The sequence below is a fragment of the Sminthopsis crassicaudata genome, chromosome 6, assembly GCF_048593235.1.
Source record: "Sminthopsis crassicaudata isolate SCR6 chromosome 6, ASM4859323v1, whole genome shotgun sequence".
Classification (NCBI taxonomy): Eukaryota; Metazoa; Chordata; class Mammalia; order Dasyuromorphia; family Dasyuridae; genus Sminthopsis; species Sminthopsis crassicaudata.
The window spans coordinates 192,850,814-192,873,961 of NC_133622.1; the positions used below are offsets into that span (position 1 = coordinate 192,850,814).

A 23,148-nucleotide genomic window follows, 5' to 3' on the forward strand; every position below is an offset into this window, starting at 1 on the left:
AGCAGTATTATGTCTGATTCTGGGTGACACATTTTAACAGGGACTATTGGTGAGTTTAGTATATGTCTTCAAATATTGGAAATTGTTACATAGAAGAAGAATCAGGCTCTTCTGCTGAACCCCAGAGAAAAGAGGTGGGAGCAATAAAGGCTGCAAGAAAGCACAGACTTCATTCACCTTAATATAGAGAAGAGCTATCCAGTAGTGGAAGGCCCTGCCTGATGAGTGATTGATTTCCCTGACACTGGAGGTCTTTGAGAAGAGGCTGGCCCTCCAACCCATCAGGATTGTCACAGACTCTCTCCCCACCCACTTCCACATAATCTTTAAGGGAGGAAGAACTCAAGGTTCATATGTGGAGAACAGTCTTAGTCTATTAATCCACTTTTTGTAGTATAGTTTCTAACATCAACAGATGGAATGAACTGAGCTGTTGGCACTGAGACAATGCTGGCAGTGTCCCAGACTAGTTATATAACCCTTTTAGTCTCTATTTCAGAATTGGTCACTGGGAGCACCCCCTCAGAGGCAGAGCTGGAGCACACTGTGAGTGCTAGGACTGGGTCGCTGGACTGATGTGCTTGCCGTGTAAAAGCTATTGTCTTTTTACCCCATAAGTATTCTCTTATCAGATTTAAAGGCCTCAAAAAGAACTTTTCTCCTTTTGATTTCCTGATTTTTGTGTGGATTTGCTGCCTCCTTGTGTCTATCTATAAAACATCTTTTTTTTCTTCCTAGAAATAATAGTGATTAAGTTTAGTTTAACGTTGCATTATTTTTAAAGCTGATCTTGCAGTTATATTCCTGATTTTCAGTAATTAGCAGTGTTCTTCCAGGATACAAGTCTGAAATAAGTGCCACCTCCCTGCCTGGACATCCCTTCACCTCTCCATTGGCACAGTCTTTCACCCTTTTGAGTTGTACAGAATATTGTGAGCTCTTCTTTTGTGTCCATTTTTTACAAGTTGCAGCCTTTACCTTTTATTGTCCTAGTTTTAACAAGGAAGATGTTAAAAGACAGGTCCTCATTTAACACCCAAGCTCCTATTTTTTTTTCTGATACATCATAAAATCCACAAAATACTAATCTCGCCTGACATAAAGCACTTTAAGGTTTTCTGAGTACTTTGTATGCCTTATTTCATTAGATCCTTATAACAACCTTATATAGTAGTATTCTAGGTATTACCCCCATTTTACATAGGAGGAAACTGAGTCTCAGAGACATTAAATGACATGCCTTTGATAGTATTACCAGTAAGTAGCAAAGGAAATAATTGAACCCAAATCACTCTTGACTCTAAGTCTATCATTTTTTCCACCATACTATACATTGCCTTTCTATTTCTAGAACAACAGACCAAGAAATTACTTTAGAATTTGGAATGTCAAGTTTGGAGGGATCTTAGAAATCAATTGTCCCAACTCTTTCATTCAACAGGAGAAACAGGAATGGCATAGACTTGGACAAGTCATCTATCCCACAGGACCCAGATATGTGTCTGTTCTAAGTGAAGTTCACTAGGTGAATGTAAAGCATAAAAGGAAGTTTGGGGAGAGCCTTTGGTTTGAATTCAGAAAAAAGGGGTGAAAGAGAGGATTCTGGGAAAATAGAGGAGTAGGTTGGTAAATTTCAAGCCCCCCCCAAATAGAACGAAATTGCTCTCAGGGCAAACATAGACTGATGAAAAATCTAGAAGCCTTGGGAGAGGCTGAAATGCAAACACCTTGAGGCTAGCTCTGCAAAAACACCCAGTGGGGCCCCTGGGACTAGCTGGGTGGGTCTAAAGCCTCAGCAAGAACCACAGAAACTTTCACCTCCTATACTGTTTGTGGAGCTGGGGTTTGAGTCTGAGAAGACTTAGTGAACCTTGACTGATTAGGAACTCCAGCCCAGATGTGCTGCTGAGATGCAAGAAATCAGTACCTGGTAAGTGCAGAGGCAGTGGGACTATGGAGCCGCTGGCTGTGGGCACTTGCAGGAGGTGGAGCTTTTAGTTTCAGGTTCCTGAGAGCTGAGGAGAAGCTTACAGTACCATCCTTCTACCCCTGGATTAAAAGTGCTTATACTTCTTATATTAAAAAAAAAAATGAACCAGCAAAGAAGAAAGCGCCCCACCATTGAAACATATTATAGGAACAGGAAAGAATGAGTTTCATCTTCAGAGGAGGACACTTTAGTAAAAGAAAATAAAAATAAAATAAAATAAAAGCTTTTACCCCAAAGAGTAATTTGAAATGGCTCTCTGCCCACAGAGAATTTATAGAACTCAAAAAAGAATTTAAAAATCAAATGAGAGACATTGAGGAAAAACTAAAACTAGAAATAAATGAAAACTACCCAAGAAAAAACAAGATTATGAAAAGAAAGTTAACCAAGTAGAAAAGGAGATAGAGTCTTAAAGATGAAAATAATTATCTGAAAATTAGAATTGGGCAAGGGGAAGCCAGTGAAGCTATGAGAGACCAAGAAATAATAAAACAGATTGTATATAAAGAATGAGAAAATAGAACAGAATGTGAAACATCTTCTGAAGAAAAATGACAGATCTGGAGAATAGATCGAAAATATAAGATTAATTGGACTGCCAAAAAGTTCTGACCAAAAAGAGAACCTTGATACAGTAATGCAAAAAAGAAAATTGTCCTGTAGTGATAAAACATGAGAGGAAAGTAGGAGTAGGAAAAATCCACCTATCACTACCTCAAATAAATCCTTTGTGGAAAACACACAGGAATAGTATTGCCAAATTGAGAACCCCAGATCAAAGAGAAAATTTTACGAAAAACAAAAAAATTCAAACATACTAGAGCTACAATTAGAACTGTACAAGACATCAGCAGCTACAATAAAAGACTGCAGATCCTGGAATCATATCTACTGAAAATCAGGGAGCCTGCAGCCAAAAATATCATATCCAACAAATTTTGAATGAGAAAAAATGGACTTGCAACGAACTTGCAGATGTTCAGGACTTTCAATCAACCAAACCCAAACTTAACAGAAAATTTAACATATAAGAGCCATTATGAAAGATCAGTTTTAAGGAACTTAATATGGATAAGTTGTTTAAATGTGAACAAATTGTGTGTGTGTGTGTGTGTGTGTGTGTGTGTGTGTGTGTGTGTGTGTGTAAATACTATATGTTTAAGATACCAACAATAGGGTAGCTCAAAAGAAAGATTGGCAGAGTTAAGATAAAATAGTAATCATGTTATATAAATGAGGTGCAGAGGAAGAATAAAGGCATCAAATTGTGGAGGAAGGCTTATAGTTCTGAAAACCTACTCACATTGGGAATAGTTCAATAGGCAACATTACATATATACCATGAAAGCACCCTCCAAAATCTATAAAGAAATAAGGGGGATGTGTTGGGGGAGGTTAAGCAATAGCAAGGGAAGTTATGGAGCAGAATTTAAAGAGGCAGCAAGGATAGGAAAGACATGTGTATATCTGTGTATATATGCATATACATATATATGTATACATAAATATATCTTAACTATAGTTTGTTTGGAGGTGGTGAGGGGATAAGGTGGGGAGGGGGAGAATAAAGTAAATAAGGTGAGCAAAAGAAAACCAAAGAACAGTTTACAAGGAAGTAAAGAAAAAATGGATTTTCATGAATATAATTTCTTCTACTCACACACACACATGAATATATATGTGTCACACACATACACACACATTCTTGATCTGGTAATTTGTTGTTATAGATTTTGAATCCTCTGCTGGGCACGTGACAATGTTCTCTTTTGTTTTGCTTTATTTTGTTTTATATTTTCTGTTTTAATTTTTTTCAAATAAATTTTAAAAAAAAAGAAAAGAAAAAAGGTGAAAGATCAAATTAGTGTAATGAAAAAATAATTGGTAAAATGAGAAAATCAAGGAATTACAATATCACAAAATTAAAAAGGACCCTAGAAATCACCTAGTTCCTGAGCAAGAAATCCTTACCATGACATATACATAACAATTGACTGACTGTGTTCTGCTTGAAAGTTTACAGTGTTGAGCAAAATCACTGGCTCTTAGATTAGCCAGTTTTTCTACTCTTGGCAGCTCTGGTGGTTAGAAGATTTTTGTCATGTTCAATAAAAATCTATCTCTTCAACTTGCACCTGATATTTTTAGTTCTGAATAAGAATTCAGAAAGAAATGTCAGAGGGTCATATAAACTAAACTAATTTTATAGGAGGAAAAAAAAAAATCTGAGGCCCAGGGAGTTTGCTTGACTTGCCCAGAGTCACATAGGTAATAAGTGGCTGAAACAAAATTTCCATTCTGCTTAGGCCAGTTTTTTTTTTTTTTGATAGCATTTTATTTTCAAATTGCAAGCAAAGATAATTTTCAGCATTTACCTTTTCAAAACCTTTCTTCCTATATTTTTCCCCTCCCTTTCCCCTATCCCCTGCCCTAGACAAGTAATCCAGTATATCTTAAACACGCATAAATCTTCTATACATATTTCCATATTTAACATCCTACACAAATATATATATATATATATACATATATATATATACATATATATATATATATATATATATATATATATATATATATATATATCAAAAAGGAAAAAACCAATGAGGAAGGAAAAAAAAGTAAGCCAACAACAAAAGTGAAAATACTATGTTGTGATCTACATTCAGTCCCCAGAATCCTCTCTTTAGACCAGTTTTTTCAGCAGTTAAGGTATATAATGAAGTTAGTGAGCATAAACTTTGATCTCCATCCAGGCAAGTAACTGTGGACAAAGTAAGTTTTTTTTCTCAAGCCACAAGTCCCTCCTCATGTCACAAACCTATGCTATTTGGAACAAGGAAAATTGGTTAGAATGGCTCCATGTAGATCTGACTTCTCTCCAGAAAAAACAACATCAAGTTGCATTTATATGGACAAGAAGCAGAGTGTTTATCTGAGGATTCAGTGAATCAACCAACATACTGTGTGTTCTTTAAGAATAAATAATGATAAATACTAGCCTTCAAACTATTTAAATTGTTTAAAACATACACACACACACACACACACACACACACACACACACACACACACACACACACAGTGCTAGGTTTGCTTTTGCTTTTAAAATAAAAAAATTCTTTAAATAGGGTCAGAAGTGAATATTGTGCTTTTCTTTGGTCTCATGAGCCATGATAGCTGTTAAGAGCTACTGATGACTCTGGGTGCAGCTGGGAGACCAGAACCAACCAGTGTTGGTTTATAGGTTCAGATAATTGTTGGCTTATAGCTTAAGAAAGTTAAAAGTGCAATTTACTTTGTAAAAATTAATCCTTGAGTGATTTATGCTTTTTTTTTCTCCCCTGAGGCTGGGGTTAAGTGACTTGCCCAGGGTCACACAGCTAGGCAGTGTTAAGTGTCTGAGACCAGATTTGAATTTGGGTCCTCCTGAATTCAGGGCTGGTGCTCTATCCATTGTGCCACCTAGCTGCCCCCATCTTTTTTTTTTTCTTTTTTTTTTTTTTACTAAATCTTGTTACTACTTCCTTTCAGTTATCACTCATTGTTGTTTTAGAGGTCATTTCCATACTGTGATTTTTCATACTTACTATTAACAGCATTACTATTTATTTACTTTTTTAAAATTTGTTTTTCTCCAAATGTTTTTCCTTTCATTTAAGTTATTACTAGCCATTCTGTTGAAAATAGAATTGGAAAGTCACAATCAGAATTTTCTTTCCAGTTTGCTTTTTTCCCTGGAGAAGGTTGTATCACCTTGTGGTAAGGTCAGGAACCTGCCCTTTCCAAAGCTTCTCTTTACTTTGCCCTGTGTGCTTTCTTAAGAAGAAGTGGAGCAGTAAAATGACCACCTCTTCCTTGAGAAAATAGAGGGAAGAGTGACGACCCCCTCGATAGGCAGTGATACTTAAGGGCTACACTAAATGGCTTAAGAGTCTGTGATTCTGAATTCTGCACTATTTCTGGACAAAGTTAACAACTTGATGCTTTCTTTCCTCTAGTTGTTTCCTCTCGTTGCTGCTTGTGGCTGCTGTGGTTTGGAAGATCAAGCAAAGCTGTTGGGCTTCAAGGCGGAGAGAGGTAAGCCAGGGTCATTCAGCAGATCATTCCTTAAAGAACAAGGAGACTTTTTTGCTCTTTGCTTTTATCTCTCTGTGATAAATGATACATGTGTATGACTTCATTAAAAAGGCATGAAGCATTTTCTTTCCCAACAATGTATGACCCAACAGGGTTTTTATTTTGAACTACAAGGGAAAGTTCTGAGTGCAGCCTGAGGAATGAAGGTTTAATTTTTTCAGAGAGAAGATCTACTGTTGGTGTTGCTTTTTGGAGAAAAAGAGCTGGAGAACTGAGGGAGTATTTCAGGCAAAGCCTTCAACTCCTTCTCAAGTCATTTCATTCCTGAGGCAATGTCTTGTGATTTTTATTGGGTTCTCTAAAGAGTCAGAAGAATGTCTTTGCCTTTTTGTCTTATTCAAAACCAGATTTCTTTTGTTCCCTCTACTTAATAACCTTGTTTGATTCCTTCTGTTGGCATGGGAAATGACAGAATTTCTGGGTGCTTTGCCAGCATAAAGTAAGCTTTAGTGGTTCTTGTGGATCATGTTGAGAAGATTTTAAGTACTGACCTAGTAACTGTGGATCAGTTGTGCAAGACCAACCCAGGGCTGATAGATTTCTTTTTTTAGTCCCGGCAGCTCATATATAGCATTAATCCACATGAGTACAGAGTAGCTGTGATTTTCATTGATGGAAGGAGATCCATATTGTTGGAAATTATGAACTCCTGCTTCAGGAGAGCTCCTAAGGCCTATAGGGAAAGGCAACAGGGAAACATCATTCACATCAGAATATATAATTTCTTGTTGGGAATAGACAGTCACCATCACTAAGGGATAAGGTGTTAGAGGACTTAGAATAAACCAAAATAAAAAGTCACCAATCATCGAGTTGTAGTTAAATAACACATAAGAGGTTTATAAAAGATTTTTAAGCTACTATTCTTCAGGGTTGGTCCCAAAGAATTTCTACATTGTCTTCCCAAGAGTATAGGGCTCTATAGGAACCCTCACCTTTATATGTAGGCTTTATCTGCTTATTTGCTTTATTAAATTTAATTTTTGCAAAGCTTTAATTTTCTTTGATGGAGGAGGGAAGAAAATAAATGCTTTGACACTAAAATAAAATTTATTTTAAAATTAGTTTACAAATCAGTTATATCTGTATTGTAAAATATAATCCTTTAATTATCTTGCATAGGATTATCATGAAGAAAACTCACTGTAAACCTTAAAATTTTCTGTAGATAAATTGCTTCTTCTACTTCTCCCGCTTTTACTATCCTCTATTTGTCCTTTCCTCTTTCCTTTTCTTCCCCTTCCCTCTTCCTCCCCTTTTTTCTACCTCCTTTCCTACCTCTCCCTCTTTTCTTTTTCTCTCCTTTGCCTTTATTTTTCCTTTTCTTCTCCTCCCCTCTTTTTTCCCTTCTTCATCATCTTCCTCTGTTTTTCCCTCATCATTTTCTGTTTCTCCTTCCTCATTCTCAATAGAACTTGGCAATATGTTTTCTGGATTCTGATCTCATTGAGAAGCTTTGAGTTAACAATGGATGGAGAACTGGCCTAGATCAAGAAGAGCTAGAATGAATTATGCCTTTGACATAGTCTGATTATGTGACCTTTGACAAAATACTTGACACCCTTCAAGCATTTCTTTAAGACTAAGTTGTACAATTTTCAACCTGTTTTGGGTAAAGGGACTTTCTTCAGTCAGGATTTTCTGTTATGATTCTGCCCATTTTCTTTAATCTTCTTTTTTTCAGGAACATTAAAGTTAGAAAATTATTCTTGATATATATAACTGGCAATTTTCCTTGCATCAGCTTAAGTCTCTGTCTTCTGTCCTCTGAACATCTGTTCTTTAGATCCATTTGTACAGCAGTACATATGTGGCCTCAGTGCTCATCTCATATAGCTTTATGACCCTAGTTAAAAGTTGTCTCTCAGGCCCTATTTTTCAGCCTGAATGAGATGAAGTTCTTCTCTTGGATTGGATCCTCTTTAGACCAATGAAGTACATTATTGTTTTATTCTTAAATTTGTGTCCTTCAAGAAAAAATGAATTTTTACCTTCAGTCTATGAAATCTTTTCTTTAAAAACATTCAACAGAACTAAGCTTTGAAATGAATAAATTCTGGAAATTTGTTCTCTGTATTGCTTCTATCAAAAGTTTTTTCTGAGATATACCAGAAAGCACTGAGAAACACTAGTTACCATAATGTTTGGTGGAAGAGAAAGGAAAGTTGATTGGGGTCATTTTGTTCAAAAAAAAAAAAAAATAGGTACCTTGACCTCTGAGTCAGGCAGGAGAGCTTTCCTGCTTCAGAAATAAAAGATTTTCCTGCCTCAGAGAGTGGCTGTTCCAGCTGCTATGTTCTAAGGCAAAGACACCATCTTCTATGCCAAGGACAAAACCTTTCCCTGTCAAGCAAAGATTTAGAAGGTACTTATTCAGAGGGAAAAAAAAAAAACACAAAAACCTGGACATCATTTGCAGCTGGCAAAGTATGTATTTCCTACCACTTCTTCCAGGGTGGATTGCAGCTGGCCCACTGATTTACACTCTACATTTATTCAAGGACAAAGGGATGAAATGTGTCCATTGTGTGATGTCTAAAGCTGACTCACTTTTGCCAGTACTTCTGTGGGCACTCTAAAATGGTCAGCCACAGCTTTTGACTTTAATATATAGTCTTTCTTGCTTTCTCATTTGTGCCTGAGAACATGGAAGACTAAGGGACAAGGAAGCAGTTACTTTAATCTCCACATTTGCCTTAAGGAACAATAAATATGAAGAATTCAAATAATTGTGTTAATCTTTCCAAAGCAAGGAAAAATAAAGAAAGCTAAAGAACAACACATGGTTAAACAGCAAAGCTCAGATAAAAGGATTGGCTGATATTGGTACTAACTTAGTAAGCTCACATTTATTCCTTTTTTTTTAGCAAATAGTACATGAAACATAAATTCTCATAATAAACTATCACAATTTCTCTTTTATGCTGGTTCATTTATTTTGGGGGATCGTATATTACAAATTCAGTTATGAATATATTAGAACCTGTTTCTATCAATAGTAATAGTAACTGTGCTTCGTACTACTCATTGAGCCTTCTTTGATGAAATGTTTGAAGAAACTCCTCTGAAATAAAATATTTTTGATGTATAGGTATGAGTCTTTGGAATAGTTTACAAATCTTATTTCTCAGTCCTGATCCATATTTTCTAATCTACTTTTCACTACTATCTCTACCTTTGAATTGAAAATAACTAATGTCAAAGTATATATTAACTTAATATGGAGGATCTTATCAAGTTCTTTGTAAAAAAGCTTCAGTTGTCCTCATGATGGTACTTTTGCTTATGCTCATCATGAACATTCCAAGACAAAATTGCCATATGTTCCATGCAACTGTTGCCTGATTCCTCTAATTACAGTTCTTTTGTTTCCCTTTCAAGGAAACTCTATGAGTCCTCATTTCATAGAGCTGTACCTCCTTTTTTTCTTTTTGTTTATCTAGAGAATGTCATTATTGACATAGTTCGATTCTAGGGTATTTCATTCCATTGGTCATTGTGTTTGGAGTGAAAGCTTACTGGAAAGTTAAGTCTCCCTTTAAATAATGAAGTTCATGCTCAGTCTGGTTCTGGGACCATACCTGAGGCCTCTTCATCTTTTTTCTGTTTCCCTCTATCCCCTAACCTCCATGTCCCTTCTTGATTACTTTATTGTAAGTATGACTATCCTCTCACACACCTTTTAAAGCTTCAGAATCACCTTTTTGATAACGCTTATTACATTATATTATTATCACTGTATTATTAGTCATCTCTTCTCCTAAACCATAACCTTCTTAACAATACTTTTTTTTCTTTATCTTTGAAATTCCTCATAATGCCTTGCATTTTAATAGGCATTCATTAAATATTAGATGAATAATGGTGAAAAAGTACCTACACGAGGACTTCACATCCAATGATACTTACTAAATTTAATTGAAGTATATTACATAAGATTAAAAGAGAAAAGATTCAAAGAAAAAAATTTTTTTGGTATAATAGAATTGAGGACAGTAGCAGGAGAGATTTTGTGGAGGATAGAGGAAAAGTGAAAGGAGATGTTGTAAAGGACAGTCAGAAAATCAGTTAACAAACATCTGTGCAGAGAATACAAAGAAAAGCCAAAACGGTCACTAACTTCAAGTAGCTTAACACTGCAGTAGATCAGAGGGAGAAAGGTAGAAAGCTGGGTTGTTTAGATTGAAATGATGAGAGAAAGAACGTAAGTAAAGGTATATGTGGAATGGAGTGGAATAAGGAAATAAATATGTAAGTGTTAAGTAATCTGGAATGAAGAGAGCAGGGAGAGAGAGTGGGTATTTGTAGGCTAGAATGAGGTGATAGTGGGAGAATAAATACTTTAAAGGGTGGAATGACTGAGGGGCACAGTTCTTTTCAGTCCAGAACAGATGAGTCAAACTTGGAGTACCTCATTTCTCCCTGTTTCCTTCTGCAACTGCATTTCCAGGGTCCAAATTTTTCCTACTTAATAGAATTAGGATATATTCAAACTACATGATGCACAAGAGAATGGTGACTGAAATGGTAATTCTTCTCTTCTCCCTTCCTGCCTGCTCTTTACTATCAATTTTATGTTACTTTTGAGTTTTATAGTTATCTTATGGGCTTCATCCAAAGCCAACTTTAGGAAAGACTAATTTCTATTTCATGCTTTGGTTCAGAGGAAGATAGAATTTAATTGCCCTGTTATCTGTGGAGCCATACTTTTTATTCAAGGCCTTCTGGGACTAATGCATTGTTAGACATTTGCAAAGACATTTGCTTCATAACCATTCACTTACATCATGATCTTAGAATTGAAATATCAGTGTCCTTTAAGTCCTCTCAGAGTGGTGCTATATACTCCTGAACAGCAGGCAGCTTCCCGAAGTAGACATAGTTCTCTTCTCTCTAATCTTTTAGACCTTTTCTCATATTTAATTTCTTACTGAAAATTTCCATTTCTCAATAATTGGCAAAGTGTTGGATATAATTTTAACCTAATATGATAACTTAGCTTTATTTTGGGGGAAGTGAAATCATCACTAATGGAAATTAGTGTATCAATTGGAGCACCTCTATGAATGTTCTGTAAACTTCTCTAGGGATTTTGAGAGCAGGGAGAGGAAGGGGAGTTAAAATAGTAACTTATTCGCTCTCCTGAGACTGATTCTAGTTGCCAACTAGACGGAATTTTCTCAGATAAAGATTAGTGGTGAGCCTCAGGCCTTCCCTAGTAGAAGATCCAGGAATAAATTTCAAACACATTTTCTATAAGAACCATGAGGTAGATACAGAGACCCTGGGCCAATGTGTGTTGTTCCCATTTTATAGATAGAAGAAATGGCCAGTGAAGTGGGACAGTGGAGAGAGTGCTGGCCCTGAGTCAGGAGGACCCGAGTTCAAATCCCACCTCAGACACTTCCTAGTATTACCCTGGGCAAATCATTTAACCCTGTTTGCCCCTGTTTCCTCATCTGTAAAATGAGCTGAAGAAGGAAATGACAAAAGCCTCCAGGATCTCTGCCAAGAACACCCCAAGTGGGGCCACAGAGTCGGACATAACTTAACCACAAAAGACAGAAAAAACGAGGGCCCAGATGAGGACTTGGGGACTTGCCCAGAATTTCATGAGGCGCTGTCTTACCTCCCACCATGCTGCCTCTCACCCCGAACAGGGAGTCGCTTCCCTTGGCCCCAGTGATCTCATCTGTAAAGTGGGTCTTTGTGTCTCTTCCATCCACAGTGTCTGAGCTGAGTAGCTGCTGTCTAGAAACTGATGCAGCAGAGCAGAAGCCAGAGCAGGAAATCTGACTTTTGTTACTAGTGAAAAGCTTTGAAGAATGGCAACAATAAAGGGATAAAGTGAGAAGAATAGTCCAAGTTGCTGGCCTTGGCTCTCATAAATTAAAACATTCATACAACAGTTTTCTTTATAGAAGTCCATACACCAAGAGGAATTTAGCTAGTGAATAGCTTAGTAATTGGCCATGTATATTCATTAACATTTCCTGTGCTGCTGTTTCTAAGTGTTTGCAGGTACATGCTTGTGTGTGTTTTTCTCAGGGCCTCTGGACCATCTGTTTCTTTAGTTATTCTTCCCTTTTCACTGTTATTAGTATAATGAATATTTTTTAATATTAAAGATTTTTTCTTGTGGAACCACAGAATGACAGAGCTGGAAGGGAACTTAGGAATATATTCAAACTTTCCCATTTCGCATGAATAAGCTGAGATGCAGAAAAAGCAGGGACAAAGTAAATCAGTGGGAGAACCACCCTGTAGTTGTAGATATGTGAGTAGAGAGAAGGGGTCATAAAGAAGACAAATTGGATATGGAAGGTGAGTGTGAGTGAAGAGTTTAGGATGACACCACTGTTGTGAGTATGAGTGGGAAATAATGGTACCCACAAGATAATAGGGGAAGTCACAATAACGGGGACATTGGGGAAAAGATGAGGACTGTTTTGATCCCAATGAGATGTCCATTAGATAGAAAGAAAAATTAGGACTGGATAAATAGATCTGAGAATAGTTTGCAAAAGGATTCCCATGGTTTCCAATCCCAGTTTAGGTGATTATTTATATGACATTGAGTAAATCAGTTTACCTCCTTGAGCCTCAGTTTTCCTCATAAATGTGGACATTTAGTCTAAATGATCCTTAAGATCTTTTCTTCTTACTCAAAATTCTGTTAACACTTAAGATCTTTGTTTTGTTACCTATCTCCCCCTTTTTTTTTTTTTTTTTTTTTTTTTTGTTTTATTGATAACTTGGGGGAGGGTAAGTGGTTTGTTTATATACCACATTAATTTTTCCACTCCATTCTAAGAAACCCTTCTCTGTAGCAAAAGAAAACAATTAAGCAAAACTAACTAAACTGAGCAACCATATCTGTCAGCATTCCTTTACCCTCTCTCCCAACCAGAAGAAGAGAATTATATTTCATCAGTGGTTGTCTAGAACTAAAATTGTTCATTGTCTTTAATTTGAGTTCGGTTGCCTTTTAGTTTTGTTTTAAATTACCTTGTTGTTGTCATTATATATATATATATATATATATATATATATATATATATATATATATATACATATATATGTTTACTCATTTTTTTCTTCATTTTGCATCAGTTAATCCATCTTCCTTTTGTTTTTGTATTTCTTCATTATATTCAACGCTTGTTTCAACATAATATTCCATTACATTTATATATCACAATTTGTTCATCTAGTCCCAAATTGACAGCTACTTGCCTTATTTTTTACTGTTTGTTTTTTTTTTTTTTTTTTTTTTTTTTTTGCACTACCACAAAAAGTGCTACTATGACTATTTTAGTATATGAGACCTGTCTTTCTGGCTTTGACTTTCTTGGGCTATATGCCTAGTAATGAAATCACTGAGTATTATATCATGTTATATATTGTTTAATAATTTCTCACAAAATTCTGAATTTTTTTTTTCAGAATACTTGAACTAATTTACAGTTCTGTCAACATTTTATAGGTGTTTCAGACTTTTTATACAGTTTCTTCCAGCTTTTTTATTTCTTTCATTATGATTTGTTACTATTATGGCAAGAAAGAAGCCACCACTGAACTTAAAGTGTTTTCTCTTAACCTGTATAATCAAGATGGGATAACTTTATCCTTAGACTTTTTCTCCAAAATCAATTAGCTTCCTACCCAGCAGATTAAAATATTATTAATTAAATCATGTCTTTAAACTTATAACATACTTGGATAAAATTTCTTTGCCTTTCATTGGTTCTCCTATACATTTCCTAGGCAAGTCATCACCCCTTTCTCCCACCCTTGATCTTGAAGCATAGTATTCATAATGTTGTTTTATTTATTTATTAGCAACTTCTTCGTGAGATGCAACAGATGGCCAGTCGTCCCTTTGCCTCCATCAATGTTGCCTTGGAAACAGATGAAGAGCCACCTGATCTTATTGGAGGAAGCATAAAGGTGAGAGGACATCTTAAGAGAGTGGACCCTGGATATTTTATCCACATGGTCCTTTGTTTCTTGGGCCTGGGGAAAGCCCAGGTTAGGAAGTCTTGATATTCTAATAATCTTTTTGCCTTAATTTTCATTACTCCAAAGTTTTCAGTTAAATCTTTAGTTTTATTCTTTACAAAAGAATAAAACATTGTTTGGTTTTCTTGCTTGTATTCTGAAAGGCTGCAGTTTTATACTGCAGAACATTTGACTAGAAATAACTGTGGATGTTGCTAATGGAAGCCATATCTGTTCACAATCATATTTTTTTGAGATCTGAAAAGGAGTAGAATAATAATTGGCCGTGCCTTCTATGAAAGTACAAATATTTTCTGCCAAAAAATGGTTACAAAATGTAATGCATACAAATAAATGAAGGGGAAAAGGTAATACTTCTTTCTCAATGAAGATTGAGATATCCTTCTGTTTGCGGTTCACAGGATTGGGAAAAATATAACTGTGCTCTTCAGACAAGTATACATAAGAAAAAGGGCTGAGGATCAGTGGTTTGTGAAGAAAAAAACTTAGCATGATCTATATTGCCAAGAGCTATGTCTATTCACCATTCCAAAACTCACTACTACTTTATAGATTTTGTACTGAATTAGTAAATAAACACACAAGTGTTATTCCCCAAACCCTACAGCCACATCTTTTCAAGATCCAGATCAAATGACTGATACGTTTGATTCTTCATTCATATTGTAGAGGAATTGAGTTGAGAAATTTGTGACCATCAGCAGCCATTGTTTTGGAGAGTGTCTTTTAGATAGATCTGACAAGAGGTGTCTCAAGTCTGATTAATACAGGGTATGGAAAAAACCTTGCAAAGATTAGTTGAATGAATTGAGAATGTAGAAGAGACTGGCAAGAAATAGAATCATTGTCTGCATGACATCAAGGTCTTGTCACATGAAAGGAGGGATTAGACTTGTTCTATTTGATCTCACAGGGCAGAAGTAGGAGTAATAAAAGTTCCTGATAGATTTTGGCTCCATGTAAGGAAAAATTGCCTAAAATTTAGAACTGTCAGTAAGTAGAATGGGCTGCCTTGGGAGGTTAGTTGATTGTTCATCATTGGAAATATTTGAGCAAAAACTGAATGACTGCTCTTTGTGATTATTGCAAAAAGGATTCTTTTGTCAATTATGAGTTAGACTAGAACTATTTGGGGCTTGACAGTTACTAGCTGTGTGACTCTGAGCAAGTCACTTAACTCTGCCTCAGTTTCCTCATCAATAAAATGAGCTAGTGAAGGAAATAGCAAATCTCTGTGAAGAAAACCTCAAATGGGGTCACAGAAAGTCAGAAATAACTGAAAATAGCTAAAAGACATTTTAAAATTCTATGACCTGACTTGGATGAACATTAAAAGAGATATTTTCTGCAGCAAGAATTCAGATAATTTCATCTGATTTCTCTTTCATACACGCTCTTCCTTGTCCATATAGTCATTCAACAAGTCATTTTGCTATTCCTAAGTACACTTTCTGCCAGACACTGAATTTAATAGCATAATTTATATTGTCCCATGCATAGAATTGGGGCTTCATTACAAAGACAGCAGCCCAGTTCTAATAAGAGCTTCCTGAATTTATTATAAGAGAGTGTGTGTGTGTGTATGTGTGTGTTTGTGTTTATGTGTATGAAAGAGAGTTTTTTTAGTTCCCTTTTCTTTTTCTCCTCCTCACCACTCCTCCACCCAATGAGAAGTCAAGAAATCTAAAACCCATTACAAATATGTATTATCATACTGCAATTAGCCATGTTCTAGGGGGGGAAAGGGAGAAAAAAATTATGACTTAATCTGTTCTGTAAGTGAATCAGTTTTCTGTCTAGAGATAGATAGCATATTTCATCAAGGATCTTTAGAATTGTGATTGGTTAGTGTATTGATCAGAGTTAACTGAGTCTTTCACAATTGATTCTTTACAATATTGCTTTTATTCTCCTAATTCTACTCAATTCACTTTGCATCAAATTCATACAAGTCTTCCCAGGTTTTTCTAAAACCATCCCCTTCATCATTTCTTACAACACAATAGTATCCTATCACCTTCATATGCCATTATTTGTTCAGCTATTCCCCAGTTAATGGACATCCCCTCAATGTCCTATTCTTTGCCACCATAGAAAGAGGTGCTATAAATATTTTTGTACATATTGTCTATGCACAATTTAGTAATCTTTGGGGCATAGTTCCAAATTCCTTTTCAGATTGATTGGACTAGTTTTTAGCCCTACCAACAGTGCATTAGTTTACCCATTTTCCCATATTCCTATATGTTTTAGAAGTGATATCTTGAACTTGAATTCTTTGTAAAGCTTAAATTATTTTAACAACATGGTGCTTTGATCTTAGAGGCAACACTGTTAGCAATTAACATACTCTAGTCTATTTTAGGACTCCAGGAAGTCATATCATTATTGCAGAAAGGAGGGAGGGAAGCAATGATGATTAACTTAGTACTAAAAAGCTCAAATTGTTGGTTTTTAAGTTTGAAAAGAAAAGGGGGGAAACAAAAAACCCAGAGGTAGCACATAATATACATACAGAGAAAGGAGATCCTGGATAGCTGCTCACAGATTAGTCACTTACAAATGAGATGTCCTAAGGACAGGAGGGAAAATAGAGGTGAAATTGATTTCATTCTTCCCTCCTCCCCTGACTCCCTCCTAGGGGAGACACAAGAAAGAACTCATGATTAGCCTTCCCTTTGGCTTTCTAGGCCCCTTCTGAAAAGATTTATACAGTTCATTCCTGGACTCCAAATCATCAAGAAGCCATCATTTTAGAAACCTAAAGACAAAGATTTCCTCAAGCCAAATATTATGAGCATTTGTTAAGAACTTACTAAATCTGGAGATGCAAAGTGAAAAATGAAACAACCTCCGACCTCAAAAAAATCTACATTCTGCCAAGGGATGACAATAGAATAAAATTTTATGGGAGAGAACACAAGCAGTTTGGAGAATAAGGTCAGACTTCATGTAGGAGATATCACCAACTTCTTCTCACAGAATTGAAGGAGAACTTGGCAATTATGTTATCTTGATCACCTGTTACAATATAAAGACAGCTCATATAAATTATTTTAAAGGCCCCTTTAGAGATTTATAAAGTGTTTTTTCCACACAGCATTCTTGTCAAGTAGATGTACAAGTATTATCATCCTCTGCTTGCATGGAGCTTATATTCCACTGAAAGAGCATATCTACATGAAAAAATTTTAAGGCTCTTTCAGAGCATACCTCCACTTATTCCATGTGGTATGGAGGGGTGTGTGTGTGTGTGTGTGTGTGTGTGTGTGTGTGTACACACAATCACTGTCACTTCCTCAGATACTTTTCCCCTACACCCCTCTCTTAGAGAAGTCTAGTTAAAAAAAAAAAAAAAAACCACCATGTATAACACAAATATTCAGAGTAAATCACATACTGAAAAGCATACTGTGAGTAGATATCATGAGCCTTTAAAAGATTCTGTCTCTTCCTGAAATGCCATCCACATGAGAAACACTTTCACCCCAACTTCATTTCTGTGGGGTTGATCAGTTTCCATCAGTGCAGGTGCCTTTGAGCATAAACTGATGAGCAAAATAGGACATAGGCAGATGTTTGAAACACCCATTGTTATGTTTGAAGCCAGAAGGCTGAAGATAAATGAATCATTTTGACATTGAAATGATGCCTTTGTCCAATTCTATCTTGAATCTCCATGTTCATGCATATGAACATACTTGTGCGTATACTTCTTTTCCCTTCACTCACTGAAAAAGCAGTCTTTATCATTCTCAATGGATGACCTACCAGAGTAGGGCAGTTTCTTTTCATGCACAGCTGGTGAATTAAAATACATAATCCTAACTCTCCCATGGCTCCTGGAGCTGACTGACTCCTTACACAAAGTATTGGAACCACAATAGTATTTACCTCTTATCTTGTAGTTAGATGTTGCCTTTCTTTGGAATTTATAGTTTCCCTATAGACAGTTCTATAGATAGTGCCCATGTATCAACATTTGGAAGGACTCTACCCCAATCTCACTGATTGGCATTGGCCTCAGAAAAGTTACTGAGATTCCCCATTCCTTCTTCTATCCATTTGCTACTGAGACCTAGGCTATAGCCATTTTAATAATTGTCTCTACTCCTTGTATAACCTCAGGTAGTCAGCAAGATATCTTTTCTCCACTCCTAGTTCCTGGGAATTTCTTTTAGCTCTCTTATCCCAAAACATAGCCTTAGCTGAGAGAATCCCTGTCCCATCATTCCTCACATTATGGCTGTATCAGAACCTGATCAAAGTTTAAGTGATCTGCCTGTACTTTATCAAAATAGTTGTCTCCCCTTATAAGTCCTCCTGATCAAAACAATCATGAGAAGAGAGAATTTCCTCATCCCAAGTGAATTATGCTGCCTAAGGAATACTTTTCTGCCAACTTTCCACAAATTGGTGCTCCTTGGGATCTAAAAGCTCCTCTTCGTGAAAGGGGACTAGCCATTCAGCCTTGTATCTGCTGAAAATTGCTATGGGGAAGGAAATAAAGATCAAGTAGAGGAAACGACTGCCAAGCTTTACTCCTACCCTGAAAGGTTTCATCACTTCTTTCTCTTCTTCTCCCCCTCCCTCAAAATATGCTGCAAGGACTCTCCACCCCCTCAGCAGCAACTAGCCTCTGGGCAGTGGCCTTGCCATTCGTATCCTTGACCCTGAGCTGCCCCACAGTGGGAGCTCCTGCTTTTATAAAAGCTATGCCAAATGGGTCTATTCCTTCGGCTTCTTACATTCTTGAACAGAAAACATGAGTAGTACATTTTTAATAGTACACCAAAGAAATTCAATAAAAGACATAGGATTCCCTCAGAAATGCGTATTTGAAGTATTACTGATAAATTAAGTTGGATAATAAATATATTAAAAAGAATTGAGAACACTCTGGAGAACAAAGATGAAGAAAAAAATTTTAATTGCAAATTTAAGATATTTAAGAACTTAAAAGTCTTCATGGAAGTAGTAAATAACAAAATTAGAAGTCTATTAATGCTAGAAGGGGACTTTAAGAGTAATGTAGTCCAATGTAGTCCTTTCATTTTACAAATGTGGCATCTGAATCCCAGAGTAAGGTAAATCCCATAATTATGCAGTACCGAGACAAAATCTATCCATATTGCTTATAAGAAGTACATAATACAAAAGATTTAACTAACTGGATTAAAGATTTTGCCTAAAATATATTGTCCAATTAATGCATTGTTGGTGGAGTTGTGAAATGGTCCAATCATTCTGGAGAGCATTTTGAAACTATGCCCAAAAGGCTATAAAACTGTATACCCTTTGAACCAGCAGTACTACTACTGGAGCTGTATCCTAAGGAAATCATAAAGGAGGAAAAAGAGTCCACATGTGCAAATATGTTTTTAACAGCTCTTTTTGTGGTAGCAAAGAACTAGAAAATGAGCAGATACCCATCAGTTGGGGAATGGCTGAATAAGTTATGATATACGAAAGTAATGAAATATTGTTATATAAAAAATGATGAACAAGCTAATTTTAGAAAGTCCTGAAGTTACATGAACTGATACTGAGTGAAACTAGTAGAATCTAGGAATACATTGTACACAGTAACAGCAAGATTGTACAATGATCAACTGTGAAAAACTTGGTTCTTTTCAGCAGTTTAGTGCTCCAAGGCAATCCCATTAAAATTTGGATAGAAAACACCATAAACATCCAGAGAGAGAACTTTGGAAACTGAGTGTAAATCAACACATGATAAGTTCAGTTTTAGTTTTTTCCTTTTTTTTTTTCTCTTGTGGTTTTCCCCTCCCAACATAATTCATAAAGAAATGTCTATTAAAAAAAAAAGAAGAAGAAGAAAACAAAGGGGAGGAAGATAAATAAATAAAATGTTTTGTCCAACTGTAGATTCAGAAAAAGCAAACCTTTGAATGATATTGACAAAGTAGAATACAGACTAGGAGACAGATGAAAGTTGGTAATAGTGATAGAAAAAAATGAATAACAAATGTAAAACAATTATTTTTATGTCCCCAAAAGTTCAGCCTTTAAATTTATAAAAGAAAGGTTAATAGTGATAGAAGAATAGATTTTAAAAACTAATATGAGAGGACTTTGAATACATTATTGCCAAAATATGGTCACCAAAAAAAATAACAATAAAGAAATCACAAACTTGAACTGCTTGTTTAATAATTCAGATTTTCTATTCTTCACTCTTAGAAAGAACTGAATGAGTGAAACAAATAATATACATTCTTTTCAAGTATACATGGAATGTTCGTGAACATAAATCACATACTAGGTCATAAAGAATCACAATCCTAAGTCACAGAAAGGTCCTCCACAAATTCAGAAGACAGAAAATTATACAAACCATAAACAGTAAAGTTAGAATTAAAATGTCATAATATGAGTAAAAATTGTTTTTAAAAAAATTGTAAAACTTAGACGATCATACGTTTAGAGCTAAAAAAGATCTTGAGAAGAGGTTCATTGAGTCTTTAACACTCTCGTTTTATCTATGAGGAAACCAAACCTTAGAAAGTTTAAGTCCTTTGCCCAATGCTACATAGTGTTTGAGAAAATATTTGAAAATAGGTATTCTGATTCATAGATTCAATGCTCTCTTCACTATACCATGCTACTTCTCTATAGAATGTGATAATAATCTTTTAACCAAAGGGCTTGAAGAAAAAATCAGAAAAAAAAAATAATGAAGTATTTAAATATGACAAAAATACTACATATCAAGATCAATGGGATAGATAGACTTCCAACCAAAACTGTACAGAGTCAGTCAGTAACCCACAGGTTATAGGAAAGTAGCTACATGGTCAACTCCAGCACAAACAAACTCTTTCCCTTCCAGCAGCAGGGAGAAAAGCCAGCACTGGCCAAGGCAACATGATAAACCTGTAGAAATAAAATCATGGGTAGGAATTCATTATTTTACAAATATTCTTTGGGAGATTGGTTAGTAGTTTGTGAGAAATGATTTTAAATTTATATCTCCTATCATATACCTCAGTGATTTTTAGTTGTGTGATAGAAGTGATAGACTTTTGAACATTAAGGGGGAAATAAAACAACTTAAGAAAATGAAAGAAAACACAATGTATTTATCTCAGATGTGGAAAAGAAATAGCTTTTCCAGTACAAAAAAACCCTCAATGTAATCAAAAGGAAATGGAAAGTAGAAGATTGTGGGAAATAACTACTATAAAAATGACACACAAATTTGACCTCTAGGCCAGATAAGATGAAGGTTGAGCCAGCTACACCCAGCAAAAGAACTCTAGGAGATGATTATGAACCACTAAATAGAATTTCCAGTCCCTCTAATTTTGTCCACCTGCATTTTGGATTTCCTTCACAGGCTAATTGTGCACTATTTCAAAGTCCAATTCTTTTTGTACAGCAAAACAACTGTTTGGTCATGTGTGTGTGTGTGTGTGTGTATATGTGTGTGTGTATATATATATATATGTATATATACATACATATATATATATATACATATACATATATATATACACACATATATATTGTATTTAATTTATACTCTAGCATGTTTGACATGTATTGGTCAACCTGCCATCTGGGGGTGAGGGGAGGGAGGGGAAAAAAATTGGAACAAGGGGTTTGGCAATTGTCAATGTTGTAAAATTACCTATGCATATATCTGGTAAATAAAAATTATTAATAAAAAAAAACAAAAGCAAAAAACAAACTGCCAGTTCATGATAGATTGATTGTCAAAAGATGTAAACAGGTAGTTCATACTCACCAGTAAGCAAAAATAATGCAAATTAAAACAACTTAAGGTAATACCCAACATATTGTCCTAAATAATTAAAAAATAATGAAACTCAGTGCTGATGATTCTATGGGAAAAATTGGGACTATTTATTGTTTGTATATTTATAAATCCTCTTGGAGACCTGTCTGGCAGTATACAATACAAAGTTATAAAAATAATCCTGTCTTTTGACTCGATAATTCCGTTGAGAATATAGCATGAACATGTTATCAAAAGCAAAAATTTTAAGGAGCTGTTCAGAAATTTTCATAGCAGCATTATCTCCAATTGCCAAAAAAACAAACAAAACAAAAACCAAAAAAAAAAAAAAAAAAATAGAAGTACTCTAATGTCCAAAATTGGGAAGTGATTGAATAAATTGCATTACATTATTATAATGTAGTATAATATAGTTAAGATTGATTGGGATTGATTGGCATAAAGAAATATGGAAAAAATTTTATGAAAGTATGCAAAATATAAGTAAAGCAAAACCAAAAAGACAGGATACATGCCAATTTTGACTATGTAAGATGGAATGAGAATAAATGAGCAAGCATGGAATCTTGATGGAGACTTAGAATTGTAAGAACATTTTAGATGTTGAAGTTAATTTAAATGTAAATATCTCAAAAGCAAATCTAATTGGTTGAATTTTTGTTGCAATATATAATAAATAATTTAATAAAAAAGAAAAGGTGTGAAGTTCAGCATGAGTCAGAAGACTTGGGTTCCATTCTCAATTCTACCACTTTTGCTGTGATCTTGGTCAATTATTTGACCTCCAGACCTGTTTCCCCGTCTATAGAATGTTAGGCTTGGACTTGAAGATCTCTAAGATACCTTCTCATTCTAGATCTTATGAACTAAATAGCTTGTGAACATGAACTGTCTGACAACTGAATGGGCCATCAAATGAGAGGAGTCCTGAATTGTCAGGAATGATGGCTGTACGCATATGTTAGGACTGTGATCTTCCAGGACCCTCTAGAACTCTCATAGGACAGAAAATTGTACAGGCTAGAAGGAGATAACAGAACCACAGGATCAGGGAAGGAGAGTGAAATATAAGATGGAAGGTAATAGGAGGCAGGAGTGAAGTCATATACTCTCCTCACTGGAATAGAAGGCTGAGAACAGATGGCTTCAGCTGCTTCATGACTTCCTGATGCCATAGCCATCACCAATAGGGAATGGAATTACTGTTGATAAG

At 35.4% G+C, this 23,148-nt stretch overlaps 1 protein-coding gene across 2 annotated transcripts in view; it reads left to right on the forward strand.

The window, feature by feature from the left end:
• The window catches only part of ATRN (attractin), a 239,148-nt gene that overhangs the window by 205,879 nt on the left and 10,121 nt on the right, over positions 1–23,148 (forward strand). For both annotated transcript variants that reach the window (XM_074274223.1, XM_074274222.1), the window contains exons 26-27: positions 5,992–6,070; positions 13,973–14,080. In XM_074274223.1, coding sequence (XP_074130324.1) covers positions 5,992–6,070; positions 13,973–14,080 — 187 coding nt within the window. The remainder of the gene's footprint in view (positions 1–5,991; positions 6,071–13,972; positions 14,081–23,148) is intronic.